The 17,500-nt window shown below is 37.6% G+C and overlaps 1 protein-coding gene across 2 annotated transcripts in view; it reads right to left on the reverse strand.

Moving 5' to 3' along the window:
• opcml (opioid binding protein/cell adhesion molecule-like) overlaps positions 1-17,500 on the reverse strand; it is a 241,499-nt gene that overhangs the window by 188,625 nt on the left and 35,374 nt on the right. Inside the window, exons 1-2 of one of the 2 annotated variants that reach the window (XM_025065506.1) lie at positions 12,101-12,489; positions 11,433-11,802 (exon numbers count right to left, since the gene is read on the reverse strand). In XM_025065506.1, the coding sequence (XP_024921274.1) occupies positions 11,433-11,493 (61 nt within the window). In that variant the 5' untranslated portion in view covers positions 11,494-11,802; positions 12,101-12,489. Of the gene's footprint in view, positions 1-11,432; positions 11,803-12,100; positions 12,490-17,500 lie in introns of those variants that run through there. The other variant, XM_008332464.3, reaches the window with a different exon arrangement.

The following is a 17,500-nucleotide window of genomic DNA, read 5'->3' on the forward strand; positions in this document are numbered from 1 at the left end:
TTGAAGCAAAGCAAATACGACAGGAAAAAAATCCATTAAATATGTTTAGAGATTTGGGTCTTTATTCTGTCAATGTGTGTCCTATAATATTCCTGTTAATTACATTTTGAATGATTTAAAGACTGGGTTTTTCATTCAGTGCTCCGGGGCGATGATTGTCAAAGAATGTTTTTGGAGTTAGCAGGTTGCTGCGTCTCAGAGGAAAACTGAAGTCAAATGTAATTTGAACGGTTCAAAAATTAATTACCTACCATACACACGGCTGCACTTTTTATAACCGTGCTTATGTGATTATTCTTGGCATACTTTTCATGTCAATAATGTCTGCAAGTATAATACAACAAACATGGGGAAATGTGTTTGCGTTACATATGAGAGTGATTTGTTTATATTAGAAGAACACTTTAATAAAAATTTACTCAAAATGGAAATCCAATATGAAGCCATCTACCGAAAAACTTCATACTATGTCAAATTTCTAAATAAAAAATAATAAACGTTACAGCTTGTTCTTGCCAAAATCCTACAATTCCATTTTAGGACTGCCATGTACTGGGTGTTTTTTTTTTTACTTGTAAACATTTCTCTTGAGTAGTGTCCTGTTCTCTGACATTAGAAAGAGATAATAAAATGCATGAAAGGGGAAAAGGGGGAAAAAGAGACAGAGGAGTTTAATTTTAAATCATTAAATCAAAGATCATTAAATCAAAGAGCTTCTTATATAGAATCCCATGTTTGACACTTGGTATTAGTTTTTTTGAAGTACATTGTAGTACATACGTATCTGTAGATAGAAATGTAAAAATAGCTATGGGCATTAATAAAGAAAAAAAAATACTGAAAAGCAGAAGTTCTCAATGCATCGTGGAACCGTGTCTGATTGAATTACTGACATGGCAATCTCAAATGTGAGCCAAGTGAAGGTTTTAAGCAAAAAATAGAACTCTTCCTGCATTAACTGCTTTATCTCTCAGGGATTAAAGCACTCTGCTGCAAGGCATCTTGGGGGGATGCTCTGACAAGGGTCATTTAACTTATTTATGGGTCCTGGGAGCTTAACATTGCATGTTCACATATCCATATACAACCTTACAAATGCAAGTCCAATATTCATTTATCATACGTAGATCGCAAGCAGAGGGGAGAGCACAGAGCAGGCATGTTTCAGTTGTTTCTATGAAGGTAGTTATTTTCTGCTGCAGTGGTCACACCTCAGATGAGCGTTCTAAGAGGGAATCTAACCGATCAACTTGTGAGGAATAACAAAATGGAAAACAGCCAACTGAATCGCTCTAATTAACTTTGAAGAGCCCAGTGGTAGAGCTTGGTTGATAAGTGACAAAGGCAGATATACGAACTGAGTTAGCAGTTGCTGCGCTTTACAGCACAGATGCAAATGTCCCAGTGGCTGTTTTTGCACTGGTGCCCAAGTGATTGGATCATTGAACACAAATACCCTGTAAAGTACTCACAGCAGCCCGTCGTCAAACATGTTTGAGTGTTTCATTACCACTAATGAATCCACTTGACAAGCACTGACCACACAAGTTAAATTGGCTGCTTATATGTGAATTCAAATACATTTGAATAATATATATATATATATATATATATATATATATATATATATATATATATATATATATATATATATATATATATATATATATATATATATATATATATATATATATATATATATATGACCGACTTCCCCCAGAACACATTTGTGATGGGACCTGATCGCTGCTCGCTCAGCAATTTTACATTAAATAGCAGTTAGCACAGCCGAGGCCCGTATGGTGAATGGAAGATATCTATTTCAGGCTTCCTGTTTGGAAACACTACATTTAACTGCAGTAGCAGGGGAGAACGGACAGGTTTTAGTGTAAAGAAAATGTGTCGTCATTGTAAAGTCCAAATCCATAATCTGACTGGTAATACATCAAATATGATAACTCACTTGAATCGCCATCAACCAAATGTATGTATGACTGAACACAGAAAAGTGCAAAAGCAGTGAAAACCCCTTTGACTCGGACAGAGCAGCTAAGAGACGCAGTGTCGGAATAGACCATATAAAGAAGGAAAAGGATGGAAGGATATGGAGTTCCTCAATTTTTATAGCTTTACACCCCTAATATGCATGTACACATTAACAGACAAATATTAACGTTTACTTATATATGTAGATACTAGTAATCCACTGACTGGAACAAATACTTCATTCAAATACGCAGAGGCCAATCCAGCATGCTGCACACTGGTCAGTGTTATGTGTTCCTTCAGTGTGTCAGTGACCTCATGGTTAAGTTATTTAAGTAGATCAACAATGGTTGGAAAGGTTTTAATGGATGTATTGATGTGTTACGATAGCATCAGAACACTTGAAGGTACGCCATAGCACTAAGAACCCTCTTCGAGTTTAACCCCACAGTGGAGTGATAAGTTTACAGTTGACCAAGTCAGTTTTGGGTTGAGTATTATTTAACCAATATTGTGCATGTGTCACTTTGTTTATTGAAACAAGGAAAATGTGCAACTCCCCTTTAGTGAATTAATTTAAATATATGTAGAATATATCCACATAAATACAAATATAAATATACTGTATATGGACACCTATTCAAATGAACAAATGTATTTATATCCATGTATATAATACATATAAACAGCCATTAAAATTATTAATGGTTAGACATAGAAACATAGAAAGAAAATAATAATTTTAGCTAATGCACGAAGGCTACTGCTGCTGCTGCTTCACTAGACGTGAAATGTTGGCACACTGATCTCCCTGTGCTTTGACCCATTTTGAATCGGTAAATAATTGATAAATGAGTCAATGAAGGCTTGTTCTGAATGAGAAAAAAAGGCCGGGAATAAACTGAGCACATTTGTATGCAACACAAACAGCCCCGCTGTAGTGCCAATACCTTGGAATCCAATTGGATTCTGGTTTAGCAGCCCCTTCTCATATTACAGCCTTGCAGCCTCATGACACTTGAATGCTTGTTCGTGCTTGTGCCATTCGCCACCTTTTCACTGGCAATCTATTACTCGCGTCCATTCAAAGACTTCAATGCTCTCATTTAGCCACCAATGTTCAGCAAATACTCGCTGGGAATTGTTCCCTGATGCCAAGAGACAGTGTTCTGACCAGCGTCCCTTTCCAATCAATGTTGCCTGTGTTCACCATTGTTACAATGCCACTGCTAGGTCCAAGTAGTGTCCTGCTCTCAATGATTGCTACACTGTAAAATTCTGCAGACAATGCTGCAATGTTCTGGACCTAAAGTCAATTATGTGTAATCTGACAGTTACTGAGCTGTAATTTGATTACTTTGCTGTGATTTATGCCCATAGTATGAAATGTATGCCTTAACACTATAAATATTTGTTACTGTATTATAGCAATGTATAATAGTAAATATCCAGTATGTTGATACATTGCCTAATTATTTTAATTAATTACTAATTAATTTAGTTTGGGTCCACAGGTTTACATGCAAGTACACTAGTTTAAAAATACTTAAACCTCCTTCCACTGTACATGGGGACAGTTGCAATTTCCCTGTTCAATATGTTCACTCAAATTATTGTCGATTAGTAAAACGCATTAGTAAGTTGTTGTCCTTGTGTTGAGGTCATACATTTAAACAAAAGATTACACATCGGTTGGTTAAAACAAACATTTAAAAAACAATTTTTAACTCTAAAATAACCATTTTCTTAAACATTTAAAAAGTGTTTCAAGGTTTCACCTATAAGCTGATCCTCTTCCTCCCCTCTTACGTCTCAGTCATTCTACTATAGCTTACTATGTGTGCTTTTACTCACATACACCTTTAGTACAAGTTAAAGAAATTAACAATTATTTTCAGTGTGTCATATACCGGTTGACCCTCTGACGCAACCTAACCTGGGATTCGGAAAAAGATTGGGATGGAACCCGAGCCACCTATTGGCAGACAGGGTACATACCCCTGGACCACTCTAGCTACTTACATACTAGCTGAAGACAGAAAAAAAAATTGAAAATATAGGTAAACGGGCAAGAGCCCTTATATCTTAAAAGAAAGTCTTAAATAATGTGCCGGTGAAAGGAGTACAAATTTTAACAAATTAAGTGCTACTGCAACCATTCTTATAGTTAGCTAGTCAGACAAGTCATATTCAAGTTACGAGTCAAGTTGTAATGAAGTTATGAGACGCAATAGATCGACAAACAGAAGCGTTAGTAGTATAGTAGATGCTTCATTCCCAAACTGGGAAAAATAGTAGATGCTTCATTCCCAAACTGGGATACTACCAGTGATTTGTGGGATTTGCATAAATGCTGCAAAGAACAACATGCTTTTTTTTTGTATTTCACAACCTTTACAGCAGTGACTATTCTAGCAACAGTTTAAGTATATGCCTGGCACACAAGCACAATGCTGAAAGTCACTTAACATATTGGATATACTTCAGGAGAATTTAGTGCTCTGCTTCACATATGGCAACAGAATTCGAATGTGTCATCAAGCTTCATGACTGATGTGATCTCCAGGAAGGCTGACAAGGTGATAGATCGTCACTTTGGCCATCTCTTTACAGACGTAAGTGGTGTCAACGGTGAGTAATACAAGGCTGTAAAATATGAGATATCCTTCATTTCAGGAAAACAACAACAGTAAAAAAAGACGGCGTTGTGCTACCAGCTGTTTTCAAAGCAATTCAAGCCATTTGTGATTAGCATGACTTTTTAATCACAGGTGGTGTTGAGTGACATTTGACAGCATGAATATTAAGCAGAGCCAGATGAACACGCCGATCATCAACATGACCTGAGGCTTCATTTATTTTTACAACCAATTTGATTCACTGATAATTGTCATCCATCACAGTGAAACTCTGAGACCAATGAGCTGGGAGACGCTGCAACGCTGTCTGTAGTCACTTGTAGGTGTGTCCTGATGATAAATGGCTCAATCAGCTGGACCTGAGGAGGGCATACCTTATGAGTCGCACACAGTTCAGAAAAGTAAGTTGAGATTTGGCCTCAACTTTATCTTCTGCCACAGTGTGTTTGATAAATACACAGCCTCAAGGTAACGGCTGTGTGTTTGGAAGAGTTAGTGTGCGGCAAGGTGTTTGCAGGCAGCGGCTCGGTTGAAAGCTAACGCTGTGGTAAAAGTGTATTTATGTGGTGCTTTTCTATTAACAATCACTGCAAAGACTTTACAGCACCTGTCACATTCCCAGGTGCAGATTTCCCAACACTATGTGTAGAACCTTTACATCAAACGCACAACATCCACAAGGTGACAACACAGCCATTTCCATGGACTCACTGCAGAAATGTCCATAACATTCATCGTGTTGAATGAAGGGGTGAAAGGTTGCAATGAGAAGCCTGTTGGTATGAGAAAACATGCCCTCAGCTATGGTAGGCAAGAAACCTTTACTAGAAATTTGCCCTGTGGGTATAAAATTATGGGCGGCAAAATATTCATAATACATTACATTTAAAACACGCATTTGCCACATTTCAGGCAAATGTTGCTTTGCGTGGTGACTTTTTTCCCGCATGTCAATAAACACTTTCCTGCGGGTTTCTATGGCGTTAATCACTACTTTCAGGTCTTCAGTAAGAAAATCATGTCAGTTTTTTTTAATTACACTCCCACGTAAAATCAAATCAAATAAATAATAAAGCATTGTATGTGTGGGTGTGTGAAATTACAAGACTGACAGCAGTACTTCCCAGAAAATACGTAGGTGCATGGCTTCAAGTGCAGTTGAATGTGCAGTTGTACGTGCAGTTATACAAGGCCTCAGAAGACAAGTTGACCAAGCGCTGGCATCACACATTGTGTACAGCGGGCAGGAATACATTGAAGTGTCCAGAGATTTACCCAAATATATATAAGGGAAAGGCCAAATGATCCAAGACTGAGTACAAACTCTTGACTTTTCCTTCATTTACCACTAAAAACGTGATACTTCTACTGTATCAGAGAAGTCCTTCTGCATCTTGATATTTCCTTCTGTGTATATATATATATGTATATATATATATATATATATATATATATATATATATATACATATATATATATATATATAATTGTGACATTTATTCATTTATTCTACTAAAGTTAACTGTTAAAATCAGCCCATGTTTTAAGACAAATCTTACAAATGTGGCAGTAGAATCTGAGTGATACCCAAAGATGTTGCTATATTAAAAAAGAGACACACTCTTGATGAGAGGCAATCTAAGGTCATCTTCTTGTCACTGTGACAGCGTCTGACACTAAATAATTCATATGTTTACATAGAGGTCACACAGAGGCAGTTTTACCTTGTAGGTTAATGCCTATAATGCAGCTTCCACACTTTAAGCGAAGTGCATAATAATTAATACAATCTGTGCAGTGTGTACTGCAAGTTGTGTAAGCGATTAAGCGTGGCCCAGGTGCCGGCATTAAATCGACAATTTGTCAGTTGATGCATTTAAAATGTTTCCATATACAAGAAAACATTTATGAAAAAGCATTTAGACTTCAACTTTCAAGCTGCTAATACGACTGTCCGACACTAATTCTGTGTCTAAATGTTGCCCTTTCAGATCAGAATGAGACGATTAAGTCTTTCCATACTCATTCTTCCTGGCAATAAGAGGCTCTTCCAAGGAGTTTGGTATCAAAGTGCACCCGAATACACACACCACTCAGCAGTTTTTAAATTGAAGCGTAATGAGTGAGCATAATGGACCCCGAGATCCTTAAGGATCCTTATAAGTGGAAAAAGTAGAAAGTGCTGTTCTTGTGCTGCCATCGTTTAAACAGTGTTTGGAAAAGGCCTTGTGCATGGATGACTCACTAACAAGACAAACGTAGAATATTGTGACAAAAAAAAAAAAAAAAAAAGGATCTTGGATTTATTCACACTGAATGTTTTGCTACATTAACAGCAAAACCAATAACCATAAAATGTGAATATTTCTAAGGCAGGTTTCAGAGTTTGAGAGCAACTCAGGAAAACCAAAGAAGGAATTACCATTAAGCCTAATGAAGCAATGTTCCTCAGGCAATAAAGAGACTTAAAATATCACAGCTCCCCTTTGATCAGATCATTTTAAAGTCCATTTTTTGATGGATTGGAACAAGGAGTTTCAGGTGTGAGAGTACTTTTTCACAGCCAAAGTTAAGAATGTCAAAGTGTTAGGTAAAGAGGAGCTCTGTACAAGACCATGGCAAACCCTATAGAATGTGATGTGACACATGTGAGATAACAGCTCTACCTCTTTAAATACTGTCAGACTATTAACATGTGCGCAGCACTCGTTCATGAGGAAACCAAGACTGCCATTTTTATTTAAAACAGTGAGACTCTGAATTTCAACGAGACAATGGAGGGACCTTACATTTTGCCGAAAGCGACTCTCACGGTGCCTTTGTACGGAATGTGACATTTTCCTGAGATGAGATTTTTATAGAAAGTCAATGCAAAGACGTGAACAGAATCATTTACAAAAATGCAATATTTTCTCCTGGTGGTAAAGGTTATGCTTTAGATGTCTGGCTTGTGTCAGACATGACAGGTTCACTTAAAGGAGGAGACTCAAGAGCAAGGTAGTAATGTAATAACTGACAGTGACACTTTTCCTGCTCCAGTCATTTCAGCGTGCTGAAGCTAACAAGGCAAATCTGAACAAAGCTCTCACGCTAAAACCTGCAGAAATCTGATTGTTTTCACACTATGTCATACACAGAATATCCCACAGCCTGATTTACAAATGCAAATTAATTTTGGTCATCGAGTTCAAAAGGGTTTTCTTCTGTTTTTCACCATTTTGCAGATGTAGAAAATAAAATAAAGTCTGAACATGCCCAAAGTTAAAGACTGGCAGTCCAATTTAGTTCAACAAATAAAAGGCAAAGAGGGCCAACAACGAGATGCATTTCCATTTAAAAAAAAAAAATCTCTCTGCATTGATGCACACACACACACACAAACACACACACTGGCAGTATTCATGTACCTGTCAGGACACACCCTCACTCTCCAGATGTAAGAGTGAATGTCTGTCCCAGCACCAGCATGCATGCGGTGGCTGCTCCATTAACAATTGTGTGATAAAGCACGGTACTGGGCAGTGTGTCCCAGGTGTGTGGACAGTACAGAATCTGTGTGAGTGTGAATCAGGGTACACCACATCAGAAAAGAACATGCAAATTCAGCGAAACACAGTCAATTCTCTAGGTGAACAAGAGGTGGAGGGTATTTGAGTTTGCACAATTCTCCATTAACAGTCACACATTTGTGTGAAGTTTAAATGATGATTCCCTTCCTTCTTCTTATTACTCTCAGTCTTTCTGACCAACCTCAGAGTAAAAGAAACAATAGGTGATCCACATTTTTGTCAGCTTTTTGGAAGCAGACAGCACTGTCTGAAACTATACACCAGAGCATGGACAACGAGTCAAACAGTGAGCAAGTGAGCAGTAATAAAAGATGTGACCATATGGGTGTATCAGTAAGTATTTATGTAATAAAAGATGTGCCCATATGGGTGTATCAGTAAGTATTTATGAACCACAATGTCTGGGACAAGGAGATGAGATCCCATAACTGAGCATTTACATAAGGTTAAGTGTCCTTCAGGGCAATTTTTATTCTCATTCTCGGTTAATATGAAACTGTTCCCACACTCCTAGTCATAGGTCTCTTCAGTTCAACAACTTTAAAATTAAGTGCTTGGTGTGCCGGCTTTCTGATAAATGAAAACTGGTGCAGCAGGTCTGTGTGATCTGTGTCTATCCACTGACTGGTTAGACTATGTATGTACATTTAACTAATGTTACTTGCGCAAAAGTCTGTTGTAAAACAGATGTTAGGATCAGGTCGCTAACTTTGCACACCACAACTTGAAACAGCCTTATTGCTACATCCAGCTATTCTTTATCTAGAGGTTATTCCTTTGCAAGGTGGCAGGGGGCGCTGTAGTCTATCCCAGCTATCAATGGGCAAAGGTAGGGTAAAACCCAGGACAGTACACTAGTCCATTTACGCTGACATTCACACCTATGGTCAATTCGAGAGTGTATGATCAACCTACTCCACTAATGAGCATGTTTTGGCAGTGGGAGTAACATTACAAAAAGCGATGTTGAAGCACTCTTGGCTAGCTGTAAATCATTTCCGTGCTAATGATATGTTAATGAGTATCAGCCTCCTCTCCTGTTCATTGTCACAGAACGCATGAGAAAAATGATTGGCTCCAATATCACAAACTGTGTGTGCTGTCAGGGCCGATAGTGCTCAAAATTGTCCAATTCCGAACACTGGCCAGTCGATCCGTGCATCTCTAGGACGAAACATTAACCAGATGTTGATACTACAACCTACAATCTTTTGACCTGAAAATGGATATACCCTCATATTTCTGAAGCTTCAAAACACTGCATATTAATCCAAGAATATAGCCAGTAACTCAGAAAGTATGCATTTTTGCTTTTTGTGTCAGATAAATCCTATAAAAGATCATTGTGGTGATGGTCGTCTTATGGCAGCCTGCGGGCATCTCTGAGCACAACAAGCAAACAAAACAAAACACAACCTGAATTATTTCATATCCAACACCCCTGTACTTTCCAACAACAACTCCAGCTTTAACATTAGCTGTCTGACTTTTGGACGCTTGCAGTCTACAGCCAGCACAATGCTTGGCACAAATGTCAAAGAAGGAATTTCACACATGAAAGTAACAGAGCTTGTTTCAAAACAAAAATTACGACATTGAACTTGGTCCCATCCAGCTAAGAAGCTCTGTGGTTTCTCTTGTCTATTTTGAAGATTTCTGTTTTAACTTTCAGCCATGCCACAAACACCAGTTTGTTAGATTATGTTTACTTAAGCTAAGAAAATACTGCCTGCCTTCAAGGGCCCACCATTTGCCAAACACTTGTGATTCCGCCATCTGCAGTGGGTTTTATCAGGGCTTCGTATTAAGGAAATAAACATGAGTGATGTGCATTTGTAGTCAATGAATATTGGAGTGAAAACCGAGGAGGCAATTATGTATCTGATGCTTTGATAATGTGTTGCAAAATCATCTTGGCTGGTTGTTCCTTATTATTTTTCTCCATTGATACTGGAATGTTAGATTTTTGCTTCCCAGCTACATTCAAAAGACTACCTGTTTAGATGCAAAACTAATAAGTATATCCTGATGTATAAATTGGAGAGATGTTATCCATATACAAACTACTTTATTCAAATGATTGCTCTTTCTACAACTTTCATTCCGAGTGGATTTGATGAGTGGTAAGCATAATCTGAACAGATCACTGAAGCCTACAGCAGAGATAAATAAAGTCTATAGTCTATTCATGCTCACAGTCCATCTAGAGTTAACCTCCACCCTGATCTGCAGGGCTTTCAACCATTAAAGGATGTCACGTAAAAAAACCCTCAATCACACCTTGAACGTTAAAGCAACACGGAGAGCATGCCTTTTGCAGGACTTGGAACTGAAGTTAGTTAAACAGAATGTACATTTTTCAATTTATTTCTTCACAAAGTCCATTATATAATCCCTGCGGGGACGGAAAACAGAGTTCTCCTGCTTCAGGTTGTTCAAGGAACATGTTTATTTACACATGTTTAATATGATTTCAGGAGTCCCCTGTGACTCCTCCAGGAAGCTTTTTCCTCCCAAAGGTTCCCTGTCAGGACTGTCTCCCTGTCATGGTCCATGTGAGGACAGTTAAAGTTAAAGGTTAAAGGACAATGCTGGCCTTGCAGTACGTGCCCTGTGCATGATGTAGAGGGCCATTAGAAAAAATTACATCACATCCGAAATGGTAAAAAACACCACGTTGCTTTTCTTTTACATCAGCTCATCTCAGTTGCCTGCATATAGCAGTTCATCTTGCACATGCACTTTCGATAATATTGACGAGTTCACACATTCTTAAGATTAAAGGATCAATGCTTCTTTCAAATCACAGCCAGTAAAATTGATTTTTACATAACTGTCTACAAAATAGTGACTTTACTGATGTCTCTGAGCTTTTATATATCTATATATATATAATATATATATATACATACACACATATATAGAAAGGATGTTCTGGTTTTGTATTCATTTCAATTGATAAAGTTATCACAGGCATTAGGGTGGAAATCATCTCTCTAAAAGTCTGAGACCTGAGGAAAAGTTTGTTTTTTCCCTTGTATGTAATTCAGTGGTATGAATTTAGTATGAATTTTTCCCCATTAACTAAAAATCCTCATGATAAAGCTCTAACTGTATGATTAAAAGACAGCATTGGAATGGAGCATGAGATTGTTGTTGTTAATGTTTTTGGAGAGACTCGAAAGACAGATAGGCAAAAGCATGTCAAAATAAAAAAAATAAAATAGAAAAGTCTTACCTGGGAACACGAGCAGAGCAAACACCCACGACAGGATGATGAAACAAACCGGATTGTACATGCTTCACAAACAGCGCTGCCTCTAATGTGCTTGTTTGGTTTTTAAATGCTTTTTTCCTCTTCTGTATCTTCCCTCAGCTGGGCTTCACAGAGATGTCCACTTGGATTGATCCCACTGTCTCTTTCTTTGATCTTAAATGTCACTTTGAAAGGCTTTTCATCTGCACTTGTATGGACTGAACTGAAGATGCTGTAGATCCAGCGCAAGTAGTTGGTAGCAAACACAAACAGAGAGACTCTGGCTCCTCACGCAGCGTTCGGTCTCCCTCCTTTCCTTCCACGTACTACAGCACACACAGGGACCAGCACTCTGCAAAACAGGGGGAGAGATGAGGAGGGGGAGCACAGATTCAGCTCAGCTGGCATTGGTCGACGACTCTGCCGATCAGCCGTGAACAGTCCTAGCTCTGTTTTCTTTTTTTCCCTTCCTTTTTTTGGCAGCTTTGAATCTCTTTACCCTGCTTACCATTTTCTGCCATCTGACAGAAATAGAGTGGGATTAAAAAGATGATGAAAAACCCATGTTTAATAACGGCTAAGTAAATAGTGGCTCATCAAAAAACGGCACAGGTGATTTGAGAAGGAACAATTTTCTAAAAAAACTATACCTTGATGAGTTTTTTTTTTCCCTCCTCCTGTTGTCTGACATTTCAGGGTTATGTTTTAATGAGGTATTGTGATGCAGTGGTGTGACAGTTGGCTGGGTCTTATGTGGCTGAAGCAGGTAGAGCAGGTGTGTTTGTAGAGAACAGAAACACTGCTGGATAGAAAGAACTGTAATGAGATGACATGTGAGTTGAGATCCACCCTTAAATACTCACTGTGGCTATTTTGAGTGGAGCCATTGGTGATTCATTGAACTGTCAAGTTCAAATTCCCCACTGCATGTGCAGTATGTATGTATAATGTGTTATATAAGCACATGTCACCCAAGGCATTCTGAGATATATTAGTACACCTAAACATAACTATAGGCACAAACAAGTGACTGCAAAATATTATATATATATATTATTTTCGGCTACGCATCCATGACTATAAATTATATGATATATTTATTAACATGTCAAACGATGGGGTAAAAAAAAAACATTACCCTAATTTTATTAATTGTCGTTTTCTTCCAGTACTCTGTTAACCCCTATATGGGAGTCAGTCTCTGCATTTAGCAGTGGGCTGCAGTTATATAACAGTCGGATAATGTGCCCAGGGAGTGAGGGAGATTTGGTCGGCATCACAATCTGCCGGGGTGGGATTCGAACCACAAGCCTCAATTACAAGCAAAATACCCTGATCACAAGCCACAAGCTGACCCCTTAATAAAGGGTCAATTTCCTTATTATAAATTAAATTTTGGCACAGTAAATAAGGAAGCAAATGTTTGATTAATCTGATTAATCATGAAAAACAAACCAGTGCCATTAAAGATTTAATTTTGAAAGCCTCAGTAAAATGCTTAAATTCAAGTAACAGTTGCATTACTGCAAACTGGTGGAGTTGGGTGGGGCCAATGGAACGGGATGAAAAAAAACCAATATGTGAATAAATTAACAAATTAATGGAACTGTGCAGTGTAATTACATCTGACTTTTCTCCATTCCTCTCTTTCTCACAAACGCATGCAACCACAACCACCAGTGAAATCAATTACTGAAATGTACATCAATTATTCAAATTAGGTTGAGGGAAAAACAACATTGATTGGTCACCACAAACACAACAAATCTGAATTTTCTTTGTTACTTTAGAAGAAATGGGAGAAGTCTCTTCACGCTTCGCACAAACATGGATCTGAGAGAACCTGGTTTTTAAGGACTTCACATTTTCAGCAGAAAAGCCTGGTCAGACAGCTAATCCATTCCCTTCTGTGTCTTATTACACAAACCTTTACAATGTTTCTGGTTATTTATAACCAAGAAATACAACTCCATAAAGACATGTTTTTCTCTGCTTCTAATGTTAAGATGGACAGCAGAAAAGAGAAGTCAGTTTGACATTTGATATACTTGTGCAGAAAATGTTTGGCCATTAAGGAAAATATAGAAAATGTTGAAAGTCATCATTACTGTGGAATTAAGTAGGATTCATTGTGGTGGTTGACGTTCCAGCATGAACAGGTGCTCCAATAAAGACAAATATAAATGTTGGCAACAGAAATATTCAGGTTGCTGCAGTACTCAATGTCTTTGTGAAATTTTGAGGAGATGTGGAATAAAAGTGGGGAAATTTATGGCACTTACTGAAAGCAGGCGGCTGACAATGAGTAGAAATTCAAGGTGTCTTTGTTTAAAAGCCTTCTGGATAAACAAGGCAGAGACAGGGTGTGTCTGTAAACAGGTCTTATAAAACTAATAAAAAAAAGAAAAACAAAAAACTTGGATTTCTGTTGTTGCTGTCGGCATCTCTGCACACGGTGCTGAAGCATTCAGTCTGAACTAAGGCAGCTGTGCTCTGCACTTCCAATATTGCAATAAACTATTGTAACCAAGTTTGGCTCTATTCCTAGAAATGACAATACTAATCCACAAACTCGCCATGTCGCTGCACCGCTGCCATGTCACCTTATGCATAAAAAACAAGGCATTTTTCTATAGCTGCTGATGAAAATCCAAAAGATTTCGAGAAAATTCTACTTCAAAATTATCCATTTACATCCTGACAAAGTAGGTTTAGTTTCTCTTAGCATTCCTCAAGTGAAAACCTTTTATTCATCATAAACATATAGAGGCTATCATTATCGCTTCATCCATAGTCGCTCTATTTTAACTCAGTCTCTGCTAAAATAAATTCTAAAGAACCTGAGTGTAAACAAACACTATAAAGGCCATACGCACCAAGTGAAAAGATAAGTGGTAGGTACCACGCTGCTAAAAACAAATCACATTTCCAGGCCTGTTTTTACAGTCAACATCAGTAAGTAAATTCAACATTAATGAATAGACTGCTCATCCTAAAAGAGTCATCACAAATTAAAATATGTTAATGTTAATTAAAGGAATGTCACATTCAAGAATGCATTACTTCTGTAGGAATTAAGGTTTGATTCTTTCCAAGTCTTGTCCAATTTGTGATTTTAATGTTTATTTGTCAATTTTCAATGAGGAATGATATGATCTGTTCAGTGTCCATCAGATGACAAACAGATGTGCAGTACTTATCTAACACGTGTTAAGTTACATGCCCACAGTATAACAGTACTGAACAAAACTTATAATGATCATTACACTGCCTGTCCAGGATGTATGCTCAGAGCATACATCCTAAGAACAACATGGACGTGACATTTTAATGTGGCTTTACGCGTCTTTGGAATGATTGAAGGCATATAAGGTACCAACAGATGTGTGAAGTGTGTTCTGCACAAATAATAATGGCTGTACTTCAGAGTTACCAAGGCTTCATGTCCAAGTCAAAATCTGGAATGCACGTCAGTGAAGAGAAGATGTTCAAGGTTCAGTATCAGTCAAGCTACAGAATGCTAATCATGTAACAAAAAATAAACATATGTATTTTAAATATTTATATTTAGACATTTGTTTGTGTTTAAGTTTTATATATTAAATATATTTGTTAAGCCTTATATATTTTTATTGAGTCGTATAAATAAACCTCATATAATTCATATAATCATACCTTCAACTGTGTAAACAAGGTTTTCGTAGCTTTGACTCTAATCTCAGAGTACGAAAGTACTTGTAAAAATGTGTTCCAGTACTTCAGCACCTCTTGTGAGAGGACACAAAATATGCATTCACCAGATTCCCTTCAAAAGGATTATCGAAGCCAATGCATTTACCATCACTCTGCCTCATACACTTATCTAATGCAGACATAAATCATCTGCCACGCAGTAGATTCCTCCTTCACATGCACAGCTCACCCCTACTTCCTACCCCACCTGGGAGATTCATCAGCAAGGACATTTTGTGATGGGAAAAAAAAAAGAACTGTGCCAAATCACTTTGCAGCTTACCACTGGGGCAACCCTTGATGAAAGCCGAAGCCAAAACAAATTATTTCATAAAAGTATGAACAATGAGCTATTTAAAACCAAAGTCACAAGATGACAATAACTTAATAAAGTCTCCAGCTCCTGTGTTCTAGGAGGTAAAACCACTGTTTTTCCTCAATGGAAATGGATAATCACCTGACTGTAGCAAAAGCCAGTAAAATTAGGTCACTGTTTTTCTTTTTTTTTTAACCTAACAAACAATGTGCTATAAAAGGCAAACAGGCTAGAGGTGACTTTTCTTCAATGGAGATAAATGCCAGATAAAGCTCCCATTAGAGCAAAAGCAACTGCAGGCGTCAGATTTGGACAAAAAACACTGCACGTGACTTAAAAGACAAGAAATGTTGTGGCAAATGTCTTGTTTATTTTAGACATCAGCTCTACTCAGTTGCACAATAGCAGCCAATCGATCAGCCGCAGCGTCGTGAGACAGTTGGCCAGTCCTCCCTGATTTGGAATCGACAGCCTCATTAGCGATGCAGATGAAAACAGTACATTCCTGTTCACAGCTCGGAGTTAGGACGAATCCAACAGTAAAAAAAAAAAAACGAAAGCCAGACATCTCAGTTGTGTCTACGCTGCTTCATGCCACACTGACCTGGGTTTGCAACCGAGTAAGAAACTGTAAGAGGTATTATGCTGAAATTCAAAAATACTCTTAATATTGCACATTAACAGGAAATGAAAGATACAGACTAGACAGCAACTATTACATATAAGTTTGACCTCTGCAACTAATGTTGTAGGGGAAAACACTCTTACAAAAAGTCACATGGTTCAATAAACATGTCTTACTTGTCTGTATATGTTACTTTGTAAGCATAGCATCACTCTTCTACGAATTACTCTGTTTCAGGACAGAGAAAACTGAAGGCAGTGGGCTTGGGCAGAGTACAACACTAGTCCATTTCAGGTCCATATATTGAGACAGCCATTCACACTCATTACTATGGTAATTCTGGAGTGTCCCATTACCCAGTATCTACATAATATTTGACTACAATGAAACAAGAGGAGAAACCAGATGCTTCCATGCAGCAAGACTGGATTCAAAGCAGGGAACAGAATTTGGAGAACCACTTCTCTTGTGGTCCAAAGAAATTTGAACATTTTCCAATAAATCGACTTTTGCTTGAATTTTTATATCTAAAGGATGTTATGCAGTTTACCTCATTAACATACAATCACCAAATGTATTGTTTTCTAGGTCTGGCAAAAGCACAATCAGCAGATTTTTACTGGTTACACAGCGCTCGCTCAGCATTATTTCATATTATACAGTACTGGATGTTCCATCACAACGACTGTACCAAAGTATGTTGGTTCCAGTATAAAAACATTCCAGTTTTTATACTGGAACATTCCATAACGTTCCAGTATAAAACATAATGATATCACTGAAATCAGAAGTTTAGCATAGGATTACTGTGATTATTGACAATTATTGTCTCAGTAAGATGATCTTTTGGTAACAAAGTCTGTTTGAGTAATTATTATTCAGTAATAATAGTAATTATATACATGAACTCTTGGCTGCAGGTTCTAATTTCTTTGAAAAATATGTCCATAGAGAAAACATGCGTTTCCCATGGTGCTTTACTTCTAGTTCTTGCCCTTGGCATTGCAGGCTGTGTAGGGGAAAACAAAAAAATATTCCAACTTTGTGTCTTGAATTGTAAATAATAAATAGAAGCATTTCAAATGTTTTCAATATATCTGTGTAAGTCACTCAAAGCTCATGGATAAAGTTCCTTATAGATGGAAAAGATGTGTTTTTTCCTTTTTTATTCCTAGTAGTTTTATCTCTGGTGCTTTTGGTCTAATTTGTTAATTTGCATTTGTGTGTAAAAGTTTGACATCATTGGAGGGTTACTGTTCTTATTCCTAATTATTGCATAATGACAGGGGGATGCTATGCTATAGCTGGGGTATTAAATAGCTCCTTAAAGGGTTTAAACCCAAAGATTATCAGTGCATCGTTCATGGGTTTACCATT

Source organism: Cynoglossus semilaevis, chromosome 19 (genome assembly GCF_000523025.1).
Source record: "Cynoglossus semilaevis isolate Cse_v1.0 chromosome 19, Cse_v1.0, whole genome shotgun sequence".
In the NCBI taxonomy this organism is placed as follows: Eukaryota; Metazoa; Chordata; class Actinopteri; order Pleuronectiformes; family Cynoglossidae; genus Cynoglossus; species Cynoglossus semilaevis.